Genomic DNA, 18,854 nt, shown 5'->3' with positions numbered 1-18,854 from the left:
AGAAGTATTTACTATAATGTGGTAAGAAATGCACATGTAGTTCAATTTCTAGAAAAGAAAATTCTGGATTTCACTTTACATCCAGAATCTGACCTTCATCCTTAAACAAGGTATCATTTAAAAATATCAGTTGCATAAAGAATTTAAAAAATATAAAAGTGTCTCATTGATATACTTATCAAAAACTGTCTTCATTTTTAAGGCCATCATGTGTGACAGTTACCACATTACAGTGCCATAGTGTTGATATCTGGGACAGGGATAGGAGAGCGAGAACACAGCATAATGTAGAAAACCTCTGAAAAATTTCACTAACATTTACTTGCTGTAAAATAGATAGAAGCCACAGTCACTTAAATCTCTAGTATGTGCTTTTCTATTTACATGTATCCTAAATGAAAATATTACTGTGACTGGATATATAGTATTTGGCAGAGTATGTCTTTAATGCAGGTGTAGACATCATTGGTACACTTGGATATAAAAAAAAACAGTTAATTTTAAAGTAATTAGAAGAATATTGCAAATAATGTTGTATAAATGCAGTGTTTAAGGGGAAAATATTACTTCACTGGAAAATAAAGTCCTGCAGACTGAGTTTGGCACTAGTTTATCACTATGTCACTTTCTTTTTGATTGAAGACAGCTCTTTCTGAATCTCACTGAATTTTGGCCGGTTTTCAGGTTTGTAGGCCCAGCACCTCTGCATTATTTTATATATTTCTTCTGGACATTTTTGCGGTGCTGACATTCGGTATCCTGGTACACAAAAAAGGGAAAAATATATAGCATTGAAAAATGATACATATTGACAAATTTAAAAAGAAATGAGTGAAGTTCAATATCATTGCATTAAAAAAAATATTGAGGGTAAATTTTATATGACTTGTAATATCTTTCTCAGTGGGTTCATACAGAATTGCAGTACTTAGGTAGTAAGACTTGTTTTTATAAGCACTCCTCTGCTCTGGAAAACATCAGATTTTTTTCTTTGGCTTTTTAAGGACAAACTTCCATGGTCATCTACAGTGATTATAATTAACAATAGCATTCTATATAACTCAGCAAACTAGCTTTTTTATCATTTGGTAGTTTTACTAGCTAAGAACCTGTTTATGAATTATGCGGTAGAAATATGTAGAGGAGGAACAGTCCTGAAATGCCACTAAAGATGATGAAAAGAAATCAAAGACCTGAAACCCTGCTTACAGTTATTTGTTACTTTTAAATAAAAGTCTCTTGATTTTTTTGTAAAAGAGAAAAAAACTGTGGCATTCACTGTTCAACCAGCTTGCCAATCTCCACCATAACTTAAAATTTTGTCTGAAATGCTTTAATAGAGAAGATAGAATGATATAAATTTTTTTTCTAGCAGCTTGGGATATTTCCACTTGCATTAGCATTATCTTAACTAATTCATTCTGGTCAAGCCTCTATTTGCACAGCAATCAATCCCTCCTCTCCATTTCACCTTTTAGTTCCGTAGCCACGAAAGCCAACATGCTATAACTCTGTCCTCCTTTAAGTCACTAGTCATTATCTTCCTTTTTGCAAGAAACCTATAAATCACACTACTTCTCCCAGAAAGCTAAACAGCAATTAAACAATCTCATATTTTTGCTAAAGTTGCTAGATAACCCATATGTTATTTCTTTGCTATTTTTTATACTGTATGTACCTACATCCCTATGGATCTACACAGCATCTCTTTTGCTCCCTACAATTAACTACCTTTCTCCACTTGTTCTCGTGCATGTTGGTTCGTCATTCCAGGGTATGGACATACTCCTAAACTGAAGGTCTCCCACAAAAGGATTCCAAAGCTCCATACATCACTCTCAGATGTGTATCTCCCTAAGGAAAGGAAAGAAAACCAGTGGCTTAACTTACAGAATAATTCATGTTTTACATAATTATGGCCACATATTTTCCGCAGAGGTAAGTGTTATTTTGGCAAGCTTTAAGCATAATAAAGCTGTAGCTCCTAATGAACATTCTTCAGATATCATGTTCTCCTGTATTTCAAATTATAAACATAAATTATCTTAAAGTTAATACCTAGGAACAATATAAGATAACCTAAAGTTCTGTAATTTGACAGAGACTTGTTACACAAAGCACATGGCTGAGAAGATCTTACCATGTTGGTCATTTTCCATGTAAGTTAAGAATTTCTTTCCATTTACTGCCCAAAAATATTTTTTTTATTTTTTTTTAATATAAAAGGACAGAAAAATGTAAGGTTTTTTTTCCTTGTTTATAATCACTTTCAACTCTGAAGATATACTTTTAAAAAATTTACCTTTTCCAGTTCCCTAATATAGCATGGCAATGAGTCCTCCAAGAGGAGCTAAAATCAATGTAGTTCCTAATTGCAAAGAGGACCTGGGTTTCTTACTCTGAGAAACTACTCTCTGGAAATTAATCTACAGTTGCTTCAACTGTTGTTTAATTTGAACCTTGAAGAACTGATGCACCCAATCAGGTTAAAAAAAATAATCTGGCCTACTACTATCTTCAACTATGCTTCAGACAGATGGCAAAATTAAGATAATTCAAATCCAAACCTCTTTGTGGAATGAAAGCTTTATATAATGGGAGAAGGACAGCTCTTGGGGGAGATATTTCTATTGTCCCTGATGGATTCACATCAAGACGCACGCTATATCAGAAAGTGTAGGCTCCTAGCCCTTTGTAGCAGGGCCTATGAAAATGTTACCTTAAAAATCCATTTATCATATTTCTGTCATAATTTTTCATGACTGTATTTCTTTGTTACATTCTATGAGTGTCTTTATTCTTAAAAACATACACATGCTTGCAAATGTGTTTGTTCATCTCTGAGCATTAAACAAACCAAACTAACTCACTTCTCTTATTTCCCCCTCCTTCTGCTGCATTTCCAGAAAGGCCCTATAATCCCATCACTTATGTCAAATTTTCAGCTAAACATTTTAAATCCACTTACACTAGAAAAAAGGAAAATACATGTAAATTATAGTGACAGTTGGTGATATGATAACTGTTCAGATGTCAGAAAGTTCAGTTTACTCTTAAACTAAATATCACTTCCAGCTGACAACTCTATCTACATTAGCTTGTGTGCTTAGTAGACAGTAATTATGGACATTCACTTTGCTCTTTGTAGTAAGATTAGTTTTCTTGTCTATATATCAACTCTCTTCAGAGTTTGGCATCCAGTAATTTAACACTTTTCGTTAAAGACATTCAGTAGATATAAGTGATTTTTTTTTTTTAAAGAAAGGACAACTTCTACACAGTTAATTGTCTTTCCAACTATGATATTATCTGGGAAACAAAAGGGCATGCTCTTTCATAAACAAACACAATAATTTATTAACATTACAAAGAACTGGAAAAGTTGTACTGGAAAAACATATGCATTAAAAGTGCATTTTAATTTTGAGAGAACTGGAAGCAAAAATACCCTACACCTTGGCCTAAATATGTAATTTTATTAGGTGCGTTTAAAGCAATTTTTCACTTGCTGGAAGTGATGGAAATCATACAGTCCCAAGTAAAAATAATGGTATGGGATGGCACTGAACAGTACCCACTGAACTAAATGTTAAATCTTCCATATGCTCCAGTAGCATCAAGATTTCATTCATGACTTCATACACAACTCCCTAACAGTTCCATTTACCTTAATCCAGTTTCTAGACTTCCCAACCTGAATTTTGTCATTTAAAATCTTTTTGTGACTGCTATTAATGTCATATAAAGTGAATCCAGAAGTGTTTAAAAAAAGGCACTTTTATTTATTTTCTTAAGCACTGTATCATTCATGTAGTGACCAAATGACCCTATTTCTCATTTTCCTCCAACCATTAAATTTTGCCATTAAGAACTGACATGCTCAATGGTTGTCATCTAGTTTTGAAATATTGCACATTTAGTTCTGTTTCACTCTGGTATCCTTAACTACTTTCAGTGTTACCTACACAAATTAATGCAATACTTATGACCATATTATTAGAATGGCAAAACACAAACCAATTATTTTAACTTGCGCTTTTCAAGGGAGTGGAAAAAATGATCCATCAAAAAAAAAAACAACACAGAAAGCTTCAACCATATTTTGAAAGCTGAATATTAGACTGCTGAATACTTTAACAAATGTTTGAGACAGGTTATTTTCCAAACACTGCAGAAAATCACTTAAAACTGGTTGGGTATTGATTCATTTTAGGAAACAGCAAATAAGTAAAGATGTTAATCAGCTATATGTTCTTCTCCTGTAAGGTGTGGAAAATAGCAAAGACTCAGAAGTACAAAATGAAGGTGTTTTCATAAAAGCCAGTTTCTTGCTTAATTTAGTAGACTGGACTGGTATGGCTGTGGAGAAGGGGTTTCCATTATATATCAAATAAATGACAAGTATTTTTGAACCAATGAAAATAAAAATTCAAAACACCTTTTATAGTGGAATAAACACCCAAAATAGAAATAGTATTCCACAGTGAACATTAGCAACACTAGCACCTCTTAGAAAAATAGATAATAGAGGGTCAGTCACTCTAACTACATTTATTATTAGCTTTCCAAGGGGGATATTTGCATTATTGTGTTATGGCATTAACTTCTGCAAAAGTGCTAATGAAAGGGATTCTTCTTCTAACAATCATAAGTCAGAAAATTATGATTTCCAATGCATGATTTTAAACAAAAGCTCTAAAAGGTGGGAGAAGTATTTAGAGAAACTTAACAGGAAGATATAAAATGTTTAAATTTTTTTTCTAAGAACTCAAGTAAAGAATTGGTTGAGAGAAGTGCGTTCAAAATATGACCTCATTCATTTAATATGCTGCTGCTTCTTCACAGCTCACTTAGAAGAACTAATTTTTCTAGTTTTACCTGCAAGCTAAAAAACTAAATCCAGCAGTTTCTATTTTTGTTTTGAAACTATTACCCACATAGTATGGACCACTTCACTCAATCAGAAATAATGGATTTTTTCCCCCCATAATAGCATAGCAATATATAAAAGTGCATATAAACAAAAGCTGCAGTTTAAAAAAATAAATAAATCATTTTTTTCTCCAATGCAATGATTTATCTAATCATTTATCTGATAGAGTGCTCTAGAATGTTAAAATCTTCTGCCTTTTTTTAAAAAATGCCGTAAATATGCAGAACTTCCCACTCACTGGAACGAGTTAGCAACATAACCACAGCATTATTTTACTTTTGAATAAGTAGCAATTTTGATGTTGCTGCCTTGTTCTTTTTGAAGGGAAAATAGTATTTTTACATAACTTAAATGAGGCCGAAATATTAAAACTAAAATATTTTAAACATCTGTTGATCTGAACTGGGAAAAAGGAAAAATTTTATATATATATGCTCAAATACTGTCCATGATGTAGACACCTTGCACCTTATACTGTATATTTTTTATACCAAGAAGATAAAGATATATCCTTACCATAGTTGAGAGCTTCTGGAGCAGTCCACTTGATAGGAATCTGCTTTAAGCCTGATGATGAATAAACTCCATCATCCTCTTGACGAGACATTCCAAAATCGCTTATTTTCAAAATGTTGTTTTCATCTACCAAGCAGTTCCTTGCAGCCAGGTCTCTAAGTTAGAACAAGAAATAACCCCCCCATATTTTCACACATTTGAAACTACTAAAACTCATTTAAAATATGAAGAAAAACCTTAAGTAATGTACTGGGTCTGGCTGGGATGGAGTCAACTTTCTTCATAGCAGCCCATATGGTACTGTGTTTTTGATTTGACTAAAACAATATTGATAACACACCAATGTTTTAGCTATTGCTGAACAGTGCTTGCACAGTGTCAAGGCTTTCTCTCTTTCTCACTCTGCCCCCATCAATGAGTAAGCTAGGGATGGGCAAGAGGTTGAGAGGGGACACAGCTGGACAGCTGACCTGAATTGACCAAAGAGATATTCCATGGCATATAATGTCATGCTCTGCAATAAAACTGGAGGGGGGGAGGAGGGAGTTTTTCCAAGGTAGCTGTTGCTTGGAGACTGGCTGGGCATTGGTCTGCTTGTGGGAGGTGGTGACTGACTGCCTTTGTATCACTTTTTTTTCTTTTTTCCTTCACTTATTAAACTGTCTTTATCTCGACCCATGAGTTTTTCTCATTTTTGCTCTTTTGATTCTTTCCCCCATCTCGTTGCAGGGGAAGTGAGAAAGTGGCTGGTGGGTGTTTAGTTGCTGGTCGGGGTCAACCCACCACAAGTAGGCTCCTATATCTTTTCTATCATAGCTGAATTTATCAGTAAGAGTGAGTATGTCACAACGTAGACTAGGTTTCTAGAGACCAAATAGATACTCATTTCAATGATGAAATAAGCAGACGTAAGGCAAAGAGCTGCTGTTGCTATACTGCCCATTGAGGTCACAGAAATAAACCTGCAGATTAACAAACTTTACTTGATGCAAAATGAGACAGAACTCAAAGAAGCAGCCCAAAACATGTTCTCATAATTGTGAAAGACACTGAGAAGCCAGAGAATTGGCTCTATCTTACCTCTATTATTACAGTTTCCATCAAAAATCAAAAGCTACTGAGCATTACAGGAAAAGGTATTTTGGTTCAGTGTTGGATGACAAGCTCAGAAAAATCAACATCCTTCTTTTCCCTCCCTCCATCTCAAACATGCTTTTCAACAACAAGAAACTGTAAATATATAGGGCTTTTGATAGAAAACCACTGTGAATATTACAAATAACTTTGCTGTTAAATATTTGTAGTAACTCATCACACTTTCTAGATGGCCTTTTAAAAAACCTTACAAATATGTTCTGTTTGTTTTCTCTTCCTTCTCCTTATCTTTCCCCAAAGCAAACATCCCAAAGTAGTACAGATATAATTGCATGGATTTAGGTGCCCCTCTTTCTCTGGGGAATTGTTTTTCTTTTCATACAGCATTACTACTTGCTGCAGTAATTCCATAAAATCAGTATTTAACTTAGAAAAGCAGCAAATATTCCTTATTTTCCATTGTGAAAGCTGTACAAATTGAGCACAAATTACACTGAGTTGCTACAGAACAAGTTAATTAGTAAAAGAATAACCATGACTTTCACTTTCTCATACCAAGATTATGGAAGTTCCTAATTATTATTAAGAACAAAGGAAAAAGACCCTTCCTCCAACTATCAAAGAGTAAAAATTAATATTTCATTTTCAAATTTCATTTTTAAACACTAATCTGAAGTTTCTATAAACACAAACAGCACAGTGACCACATGTTGCTAATACAAGTTGAATATGCTGAAACTACAGCAGATAGCTCCCAACACTTTTGCTAAAAATCCAACAGCAAGTTAAAAAGGAAGTGGAGGCAATTTCTTCATGCCAAGAATTGTCTGTCAGTGAAGACTTAAACCTCATAAACTTTTCTTTAAGAACACCCCTGGAAAGAACCACACAGCAGGTAAAACCTAGTATTTCAACTGAATTCCATCAGTTAAAACCACAACCCTGTTATTAAACCAGCAGGACAGACTGTCTCACTGAAGCAATTAGCCATTTTATAACTTGTCCCTGGGTCAGGTACTTAAAACACCCTCAGCTGATAAAAACAAGCAATTAATTAGTGAATAGAATCAGTATACCTCCACTGCACATTTAATTCAACCAATAGATCAAAAAAGAAGGGGTGGCAGGTCTACAAGTGAAACTTGTTTTTTTGTGGACTACAGACACTTCCTCTCTTCCAGCCACTTCAGGTAACTTCCGATGCTGGCTGGCTAACTAAATCAAAACACACCTGTTTCTGAAGTTTCTTGCTACTCATGTGTTGCTACTTTTGCTATATGTGGAGATCATATCAATAGTATGTGTCATATCAATCAGTCTGTGTCTAATAACAGATAGGAAAAATAAATATTAGAGGGTCAGAAGCAGATCCTTCCAAGTGCTCTGTGTTAGCCTCCTCCTTTATACTTTTTTTATTTGCTTATTTTTTCATATTGTTGCAGTTATCATATAATGAATAATAATAGAAAATATTAACTGTAATACTAATCACTCCTCTCAGTTCCTAATGTCATCCTCATTATCACAGATGAATAGTGCTAGGAAACTAGAGAAGATCCAAGTTAGATGCAGTAATGATTTCTCAATAATCTCAACTCTTCTACTTGCTATCCATATTGTTGGATATTGTTCAGTTTTCCCCAACTATAAAATGAGTAGATTTCCCCACCTCAGAGCAGAAGTGACATTCAGTTACTCCCTGTAAAGCATTTTGAGATTTTTCAGACAAGGGATTTAAAGATTTTGCAAAAACAACTCAAAAGTATGACAGAATGGTTGAGGTTGGAAGGGACCTCTGGAGGTCATCTGGTTCAACCCTCCTGCTGGGAGACAGTGTCAAAGGCCTTATTCAAGTCCAGGTAAACAATAGCCACTGCTCTCCCCTCTTCTACCAGGCCAGTCACTTCATCATAGAAGTTTATCAGGTTGGTCAAGCATGACTTCCCCTTGGTGAAGCCATGCTGACTACTCTTGATGACTGACTTTCCTTCATGTGCCTGGAAATGGTTCCCAGGATTAGCTGCTCCATCACCTTCCCAGGGATGGAGGTGAGGCTGACAGGCCTGTAGTTCCCTGGGTCCTCTTTCTTGCCCTTCTTGAAAATAGGAGTGACATTTGCCTTCCTCCAGTCTTTGGGCACTTCTCCAGCTCCCTCAGCACTCGTGAAAAACAAAACAAAAAAGCCTCGAACAACTGTCTTCAGTAACTGAACACAACCACAAAAAACAGACTTATACTAAAAACACATTCTTCCACAGAACCTTTATTTTCTTCACCTGTAAGACTAAAATGTATCCTATATTCCAGGAATAGTCTGCATTGCACTGCTCACTCTCACTGTAATCATAGTGAGAGCTATCATATAAAATGATTTATAGCGTCTTGGTGAACACATCCCTGTGAACTAAGGTTACAAAGATAATATTAATCAAAAGGCAAACTTTGGAAGTAATATAGGTCAAAGAAAATGGGAGAAACTAAAAACTACCAATAAAGCTTAAGCATTTAAATTACTTTAGTGCACTATAATATGATCTAACTAGAAATTGAAGTTGATAAACAAGTAGTCTATTCATAAATGTCAGATTTCTAGAAAATAACAACTATATTGAAATACAAAATGCATTCACTAGATATTGGAAGGACGTGTTAAGTGTTTTTAAAAATGCTCTAAGTAAGGATAAATACTGATATATATATATGTACACACACACACACACAATTGAGTATAATAGTGTTCCTAATTCAAAATTGCAAATTTATGTACGATATTGTCATCATCCCCACCCTCTAAGAACTTACTTGATAACCATTATATACCTGATTTTTTCTAAGTGCTTTGCTAAATATGTGATAGATTGTGGCATGGATCATGGTAGTAGATGATGGAAAGTTACAGCATCCCATGCAGAATTGCAGAATGGTTCACTAGGACAAAGTAAATTGCTTCATCTACTGAGGACTGTACAGCTCAGTAAGGAAACCACTGCATGCAGTGAACTTCACCCTCAGTCCCACCCTACACACTGTCGTGGTTTAACCTGGCAGGCAGCCAAATACCACGCAGCCGCTCACTCACTCCCCCCGCCCCCCCAGTGGGACGGGGAGAGAATCGGAAGGGTAAGAGTGAGAAAAACTCGTGGGTTGAGATAAAGACAGTTTAATAGAACAGGAAAAAAAGGGAAAATAATAATGATAATGATAGAATATACAAAATGAGTGATGCACAATGCAATTGCTCACCACCCGCGCTGACCGATAACCAAGTAGCGATCGGCCCTTCCTGGATCACGCCTACCCCTCATATACTGAGCATGACGTCACATGGTATGGAATACCCCATTGGCCAGCTGGGCTGGCTGTCTTGATTATGTTCCCTCCCATCTTGTGTACCTAGCTCAGTCAGTAGGCACGGGACCTGTCCTTGGACTAGGAGGGCACTTAGCAACAACTGAAAACATCTCTGTGTTATCAACATTCTTCTCATACTAAATCCAAAACACAGCACTAGGAAGAAATTTAACCCTATCCCTGCCGAAACTAGGACAGTATCCACCCCTTATTCCATACCATTTACGTTATGCTTAGGTCTCACATTTTTCGATACCTTTCAATTAATCACCACTATCTTTTTTATATATATACATATATAATACATATACATACATATATATACATAAATATATATAAATGTCCATTGAGTTCTTTTAGTCCACAACTTTGGGCTCCATCTGTCATAACAGTCTTTCAGGGCCAGAAGGATGGTGTGTGGTGTTGGGCTGTTGCATCCTGAAGCCAGTTCTCATTTCGGTACTGCTGCGCTCGTTCAGTTCTATCATCGTTGCACTTTGCTCGGTTTCATCGGAGTTAGTTCATTCTTCATTAATCTGGGTGATTTTCACTGCTACACCATTGATAGCAACCATAGAAATAATGATATACAATATCATATAACAATTGACATCATAAAATTCAGTTCATTGGTTATTTTCACCCAAAATCAAATCCCCTTGAGGTACACACCGGACTTGCCCATCCTTTCGCATCACCCACCAAGTGCACCCAGGTCCTTGAGCAAAAGCAATCCCATGGATGGGTTTTCCCTTGCCAGAGGCAGGAGTAACCCAGACTGTCTTCCCCAGCATATTTCTCATATGCACGACAGGGACTTTATCTCCATCTACAGTACGTAAAAGTCTTGATTGGGCAGGGCCAGCTCGATTAACAGACCCCCTAGTGTTGACTAACCAGGTGGCTTTTGCTAAATGTGTATCCCAATGCTTGAATGTCCCATCACCCATTGCTCTCAGTGTTGTCTTTAGCAGCCCGTTGTATCGTTCGATTTTCCCGGAGGCTGGTGCGTGGTAGGGGATGTGATAGACCCACTCAATGCCATGCTCTTTGGCCCAGGTGTCTATGAGGGTGTTTCGGAAATGAGTCCCGTTGTCTGACTCAATTCTTTCTGGGGTGCCATGTCGCCATAGGACTTGCTTTTCAAGGCCCAGGATGGTGTTCCGGGCAGTGGCATGGGGCACAGGGTATGTTTCTAGCCAGCCGGTGGTTGCTTCCACCATGGTGAGCACATAGCGCTTGCCGTGCCGGGTTCGTGGGAGTGTGATATAATCAATCTGCCAAGCCTCCCCATATTTATATTTCAACCATCGTCCCCCATACCAAAGAGGCTTTACTCGCTTGGCTTGTTTGATTGCAGCGCACGTTTCACATTCATGGATAACCTGTGCAATAGCGTCCATGGTTAAGTCCACCCCTCGATCACGAGCCCATCTGTATGTTGCATCTCTTCCTTGATGGCCTGAGGCATCATGGGCCCACCGAGCTATAAATAATTCACCCTTATGTTGCCAGTCCAAATCCACCTGGGCCACTTCAATCTTAGCAGCCTGGTCCACCTGCTGGTTGTTTTGATGTTCTTCAGTGGCCCGACTCTTGGGTACGTGAGCATCTACGTGACGTACTTTTACAGTCAGGTTCTCTACTCGGGCAGCAATATCTTGCCACAATGCGGCAGCCCAGATGGGTTTACCTCTGTGCTGCCAGTTGTTCTGCTTCCACTGCTGCAACCACCCCCACAGGGCATTTGCCACCATCCATGAGTCAGTATAGAGATAAAGTCCTGGCCATTTTTCTCGTTCAGCAATGTCCAAGGCCAGCTGGATGGCTTTCACCTCTGCAAACTGGCTCGATTCACCTTCTCCTTCAGCAGTTTCTGCAACTTGGCGTATAGGACTCCATACAGAAGCTTTCCACCTCCGATGCTTTCCCACAAGGCGACAGGACCCATCAGTGAACAGGGCATATTGCTTCTCGTTTTCTGGTAGTTTATTATACAGTGGGGCCTCTTCAGCACGTCACCTCCTCCTCTGGGGATATTCCAAAATCTTTGCCCTCTGGCCAGTTCGTGATCACCTCCAAGATTCCTGGGCGACTGGGGTTGCCTATTCGGGCCCGTTGTGTGATCAGTGCGACCCACTTACTCCACGTAGCATCGGTTGCATAATGTGTAGAGGGGACCCTCCCTTTGAACATCCAGCCCAGCACCGGCAGTCGGGGTGCCAGGAGGAGCTGTGCTTCAGTACCAACCACTTCCGAAGCAGCTCGAACCCCTTCATATGCTGCCAATATCTCCTTCTCAGTTGGAGTGTAGCGGGCCTCGGATCCTCTGTATCCCCGACTCCAGAACCCTAAGGGTCGACCTCGAGTCTCCCCTGGTGCTTTCTGCCAGAGGCTCCAGGTAGGGCCATTCTCCCCGGCTGCGGTGTAGAGCACATTCTTTACATCTTGTCCTGCCTGGGCTGGCCCAAGGGCTACTGCATGAACTATCTCCTGTTTAATTTGTTCAAAGGCTTGTTGTTGCTCAGGGCCCCATCTGAAGTCGTTCTTCTTCCTGGTCACGTGATAGAGAGGGCTTACAATCAGGCTGTAATCTGGAATATGCATTCTCCAAAAGCCCACCACGCCTAAGAAAGCTTGTGTTTCCCTTTTGCTAGTTGGTGGAGACATGGCTGTTATTTTGTTGATCACATCCATTGGGATCTGACGACGTCCGTCTTGCCATTTTATTCCTAAAAACTGGATCTCCTGTGCAGGTCCCTTGACCTTACTTTGTTTTATGGCAAAACCGGCTTTCAGAAGGATTTGAATTATTCTCTCCCCTTTCTCAAAAACTTCTTCTGCTGTGTTGCCCCACACGATAATGTCATCAATGTATTGCAGGTGTTCTGGAGCCTCACCCTGTTCCAGTGCGGTGTGAATTAGTCCATGGCAAATGGTAGGGCTGTGTTTCCACCCCTGGGGCAGTCGGTTCCAGGTGTACTGGACGCCCCTCCAAGTGAAAGCAAACTGTGGCCTGCACTCTGCTGCCAAAGGGATGGAGAAGAAGGCATTAGCAATGTCAATTGTGGCGTACCACTTGGCTGCCTTTGACTCCAGTTCGTATTGGAGTTCTAGCATGTCCGGCACGGCAGCACTCAGTGGCGGCGTGACTTCGTTCAGGCCACGGTAGTCTACTGTTAGTCTCCACTCTCCATTGGACTTTCGCACTGGCCATATGGGACTGTTGAAGGGTGGGCGAGTCTTGCTGATCACTCCTTGGCTCTCCAGTCGACGAATCAGCTCATGGATAGGGATCAGGGAATCTCGGTTGGTGCGGTATTGTCGCCGATGCACTGTTGTGGTAGCAATTGGTACTTGTTGTTCTTCAACCCTCAGCAACCCCACAACAGAAGGGTCCTCTGAGAGACCGGGCAAGGTGGACAGCTGTTTAATTTCCTCCGTCTCCAGGGCAGCTATACCAAAAGCCCACCGATACCCTTTTGGGTCCTTAAAATACCCTCTCCTGAGGTAGTCTATGCCAAGGATGCACGGAGCCTCTGGGCCAGTCACAATGGGGTGCTTCTGCCACTCGTTCCCGGTCAGGCTCACTTCGGCCTCCAATACAGTTAACTCTTGGGATCCCCCTGTCACTCCAGAAATACAGATGGGTTCTGCCCCTTTATAGCTTGATGGCATTAGGGTGCACTGTGCACCAGTGTCTACGAGAGCCTTATACTCCTGTGGCTCTGATGTGCCAGGCCATCGAATCCACACAGTCCAGTAAACCCGGTTGTCCCTTTCCTCCACCTGGCTGGAGGCAGGGCCCCTCTAGTTCTGGTCATAGTATCCGCTTCTCACTTCTTGCAAACGTGAGTCGAGAATTCCTTCATTACAGTCCAAAGTAAGATCAGCCCTTCTACTCTGTCTGGGGAACTGTTCACTGGAAACTGGACCGTCGTGAGACAGGGTTTTCCTGAAAACTGGAGCAGCATTTTTCCTGAGAGAACCCCCTTGTGTGATTGTTTTTCCTTGCAACTCACGTACACGTGCCTCTAGGATGAAGGTAGGTTTTCCATCCCACTGCCTCATGTCCTCTCCGTGGTCACGCAGGTAAAACCACAGGGTGCCCCGTGGTGTGTACTTTCGATATCCTCTCTCTTGAGGAGAAAAACGCTGACTCCTAATGGCTGAGATACTGGTCCGTACAGGTGGAGAATAGGACCTATCGTCTTTGAGTTGCTGGACCTCTCGGGATAGTTTCTCTACAGCCGAGACAAGGGAGGAGGAGATAGTTTCTTCGAAATCCCGAAGTCTGTTAACCACCTCATCCACCGTTGGTGCTTCTTCCTCTTTCCAGCACAGTACTGCCAACGAACTGGCATACGATGCTGGTGCGCTCCGTACCAACTTCCGCCACATGGGTCGGGTGCACTGGACGTCATCTGGATCTTTGGGTGTTCGGGTGTCGTCCAGGTCACTATAAACCACCTCCAGCACGCCTAGTTCTCTCAGGTACTGGATACCTCTCTCCATAGTGGTCCATTTGCCTAGGCGATATATAACATCTTCCTTGAAGGGATACCTTTCCTTTACGCCTGACAGCAGTCGCCTCCAGAGGCTGAGGACCTGTGTCCCTTTTCCGATTGCTTTGTCAATACCCGCTTCCCTAGCAAGGGATCCCAGCTGTTTGGCCTCCTTCCCCTCTAATTCCAAACTACTGGCCCCATTATCCCAGCATCGGAGCAGCCAGGTAACAATATGCTCGCCTGGACGACGGCTGAAATCTTTCCGCATGTCTCGCAGCTCACTCAGGGATAGGGATCGGGTGGTTTCCGTCTCGTTTATGAGTTCTTCCTCTTCCTCCTCCTCTCCTCGTGATGTCCCTGCTCTTTCATCATCCCTTTCTAAACGACCTGATCTCCGCTTCCAAGATTTCCTCTTCTGTACAGGGGCAACGGATACCAGCAAGGGTTGGTCCTCTGGTTCAGCTGTAGTGCCTGTTGCTGGGGTTTGGGTAGCTGCAGTGCTTGTCATGGGGGTTGGAGTAACTGTAGTGCCTGTTGCCGGAGCTTGAGTGGCTGCAGTGCTTGTCGCAGGGGTTGGAGAAGCTACAGTGACTGCTGCCGGGGTTTGAGTAGCCACAGGGGTTGTCATGGGGGTTGGAGTAGCCGCAGTGCCTGTCATGGGGTTTTGAGTAGCCACCGTGTCTGTAGCCGCCCCCGAGACTCGCCGCTCCGCCCGCCCCGATGAGGCACTGCTGCTTGCCCTCCCTCTTTTCTTGTTCCTGAGGGTTGATCTCTGGACAGTATTCCTGAATAGTTGTTTAACCCTAAACAAGGCCTGAACCACATTCAGGAGACATAGCAATATGAACATGCTTGTTTGAACATCCCAAGGATATTCAAAATTCTCAGGGAATATTGTGGACATCTTTGTGAAGAGGATAGAAGAAAAAGGAGTTTCTGACGATATGGAAGGGAAGATGAACAAGTGGGAGAGAGTGTCCCATCCCGTCTCCCCCTTAAATTCATTCTCCGAGGAGGAACAAGTGCAATTACCAATAATTTCTAAGAGGTGATTCCCGAGGTACAGAAATGACGGCAGTGCCGAGTACAGATACCAGATTAGACTTACGACCAATGATTTTATCACCTCATAAAACAGCAACAAAATGATAATCCTGGCCCAGTTCCGACTGATGATAAACAGCACAAAAGGGAACACATACTGCAAGCAAGGTATTACATGACCCAACATTGAGAGCCAGCCCCACAACTTTGACAGTCAATACATCAACATTGTGACCAATCAATATAATGGATGCTTATAACAATTTTGCCTTAACACACTTTGGTCAGATCTATCGTTATCTCAACCCTTTGAGCCCCACGTTGGGCGCCAAAAAAGGACTGTCGTGGTTTAACCTGGCAGGCAGCCAAATACCACGCAGCCGCTCACTCACTCCCCCCGCCCCCCCAGTGGGACGGGGAGAGAATCGGAAGGGTAGGAGTGAGAAAAAACTCGTGGGTTGAGATAAAGACAGTTTAATAGAACAGGAAAAAAAGGGAAAATAATAATGATAATGATAAAATATACAAAATGAGTGATGCACAATGCAATTGCTCACCACCCGCGCTGACCGATAACCAAGTAGCGATCGGCCCTTCCTGGATCACGCCTACCCCTCATATACTGAGCATGACGTCACATGGTATGGAATACCCCATTGGCCAGCTGGGCTGGCTGTCTTGATTATGTTCCCTCCCATCTTGTGTATCTAGCTCAGTCAGTAGGCACGGGAGCTGTCCTTGGACTAGGAGGGCACTTAGCAACAACTGAAAACATCTCTGTGTTATCAACATTCTTCTCATACTAAATCCAAAACACAGCACTAGGAAGAAATTTAACCCTGTCCCTGCCGAAACTAGGACATACTCTGTCTGGGGAACTGTTCACTGTAAACTGGACCTTCATGAGACAGGTTTTTCCTGACAACTGGAGCAGCATTTTTCCTGGGAGAACCCCCTTGTGTGGTTGTTTTTCCTTGCAACTCACGTACCCGTGCCTCTAGGGTCAAGGTAGGTTTTCCATCCCACTGCCTCATGTCCTCTCCATGGTCACGCAGGTAAAACCAGAGGGTGCCCCGTGGTGCGTACTTTCTATATCCTCTCTCTTGAGGAGAAAAACGCTGACTTCTAATGGCTGAGATATTGGTCCGTACAGGTGGAGAATAGGACATACCCTCTTCGAGTTGCTGGACCTTCCGGGACAGCTTCTCCACAGCCGAGACAAGGGAGGAGGAGATAGTTTCTTCGAAATCCTTAAGTCTGCTAACTAAGACAACCACCGTTGGTGCTTCTTCCTCTGCCCAGGACAGTACTGCCAATGAGCTGGCATACGATGCTGGTGCGCTCCGTACCAACTTCTGCCACATGGGTCGCGTGCACTGGACTTCATCTGGATCTTTGGGTGTTCGGACATCGTCCAGGTCACTATAAACCACCTCCAGCACGCCTAATTCCCTCAGGTACTGGATACCTCTCTCCATAGTGGTCCACTTGCCTAGGTGATATATAACATCTTCCTTGAAGGGATACCTTTCCTTCACGCCTGACAGCAGTCGCCTCCAGAGGCTGAGGACCTGTGTCCCTTTTCCAATTGCTTTGTCAATACCCGCTTCCCTAGCAAGGGATCCCAGCTGTTTGGCTTCCTTCCCCTCTAATTCCAGGCTACTGGCCCCATTATCCCAGCATCGGAGCAGCCAGGTAACAATATGCTCGCCTGGACGACGGCTGAAATCTTTCCGCATATCTCGCAACTCGTTCAGGGATAAGGATCGGGTGGTTTCCGTCTCGTTTATGAGTTCTTCCTCTTCCTCCTCCCCTCCTCATGACGGCCCTGCTTTTCCATCATCCTTTTCTAAACGACCTGACTTCTGCTTCCAAGATTTCCTCTTCTGTACAGGGGCGACGGATACCAGCGACGGTTGGTCCTCTGGTTCAGCTGTAGTACCCGTCGCGAGGGTTTGGGTAGCTGCAGTGCCTGTCACGGGGGTTGGAGTGATTGTAGTGACTGTTGCCGGGGTTTGAGTGGCTGCAGTGCTTGTCGCACTGGTTGGAGTAACTGCAGTGACTGTTGGCGGAGTTTGAGTAGCTGCAGTGCCTGTTGCGGGGGTTGGAGTAACTGTAGTGACTGTTGCCGGGGTCTGAGTAGCCATAGTGGTTGTTGTGGGGGTTGAAGTAGCCACGGTGCCTGTCGCAGGGGTTTGAGTAGCCACAGTGGTTGTCGTGCGGGTTGAAGTAGCTACAGTGCCTGTCGTGGGGGTTTGAGTAGTCACCGTGTCTGTTGCCGGGGCTGATCTCTGGACAGTATTCCTGAATAGTTGTTTAACTCTAAACAAGGCCTGAACCACATTCAGAAGACATAGCAATATGATCATGCTTGTTTGAACATCCCAAGGATATTCAAAATTCTCAGGGAATATTGTGGACGTCTTCATGAAGAGGATAGAAGAAAAAGGAGTTTCTGAAGATATGGAGGGGAAGGTGAACAAGTGGGAGAAAGTGTCCCATCCTGTCTCCCCCCTAAATTCATCCTCTGAGGTGAAGACGTAAGAAGTGTAATTATTAATAGTTTCCAAAAGATAGCTCCCGAAGAACAGGAATGATGGCAGTGCTGAGTACAGGCTCGTGACCAATAATTTTACCATAACATAAAGCCAGGTCACACAGTATAGCAAAGCAATGACCTTAATCCATTTCCCAGAGATGACCAACCGCACATAAAAACTGATAATCAGCAGTATAGACAGCCAGTAAGGTGCTATATACCACAACTCCAAGAACAGATCCAACAACTCTGAGAGCAAATAAACCAACATTGTGAACATCGAGTACTAAACTGATATAATGAATGCTTATAACAAATTTGTTTTAACCCGTTCGGGTCAGATGTGTCGTTATCTCAACCCTTCGAGCCCCACGTTGGGCGCCAAAAAAGGACTGTCGTAGTTTAACCTGGCAGGCAGCCAAATACCACGCAGCCGCTCACTCACTCCCCCCACCCCCAGCGGGACGGGGAGAGAATCGGAAGGGTAAGAGTGAGAAAAACTCGTGGGTTGAGATAAAGACAGTTTAATAGAACAGGAAAAAAAGGGAAAATAATAATGATAATGATAAAATATACAAAATGAGTGATGCACAATGCAATTGCTCACCACCCGCGCTGACCGATAACCAAGTAGCAATCGGCCCTTCCTGGATCACGCCTACCCTTCATATACTGAGCATGACGTCACATGGTATGGAATACCCCATTGGCCAGCTGGGCTGGCTGTCCTGATTATGTTCCCTCCCATCTTGTGTACCTAGCTCAGTCAGTAGGCATGGGAGCTGTCCTTGGACTAGGAGGGCACTTAGCAACAACTGAAAACATCAGTGTGTTATCAACATTCTCCTCATACTAAATCCAAAACACA

The 18,854-nt window shown here is 42.0% G+C and overlaps 1 protein-coding gene across 2 annotated transcripts in view; it reads right to left on the bottom strand.

Annotated features, from left to right (window-relative positions):
* Positions 1–616: 616 nt before the first annotated feature.
* Positions 617–18,854, bottom strand: part of LOC142074827 (tyrosine-protein kinase Fer-like) — a 285,525-nt gene continuing 267,287 nt past the window's right edge. For both annotated transcript variants that reach the window (XM_075135710.1, XM_075135709.1), the window contains 3 exons: positions 5,450–5,604; positions 1,732–1,854; positions 617–759 (listed from right to left, as the gene is read on the bottom strand). In XM_075135710.1, the coding sequence (XP_074991811.1) occupies positions 617–759; positions 1,732–1,854; positions 5,450–5,604 (421 nt within the window). The remainder of the gene's footprint in view (positions 760–1,731; positions 1,855–5,449; positions 5,605–18,854) is intronic.

This window comes from Calonectris borealis, chromosome W, assembly GCF_964195595.1.
Source record: "Calonectris borealis chromosome W, bCalBor7.hap1.2, whole genome shotgun sequence".
In the NCBI taxonomy this organism is placed as follows: domain Eukaryota; kingdom Metazoa; phylum Chordata; class Aves; order Procellariiformes; family Procellariidae; genus Calonectris; species Calonectris borealis.
This window is presented reverse-complemented; position numbering and strand designations above follow the sequence as displayed.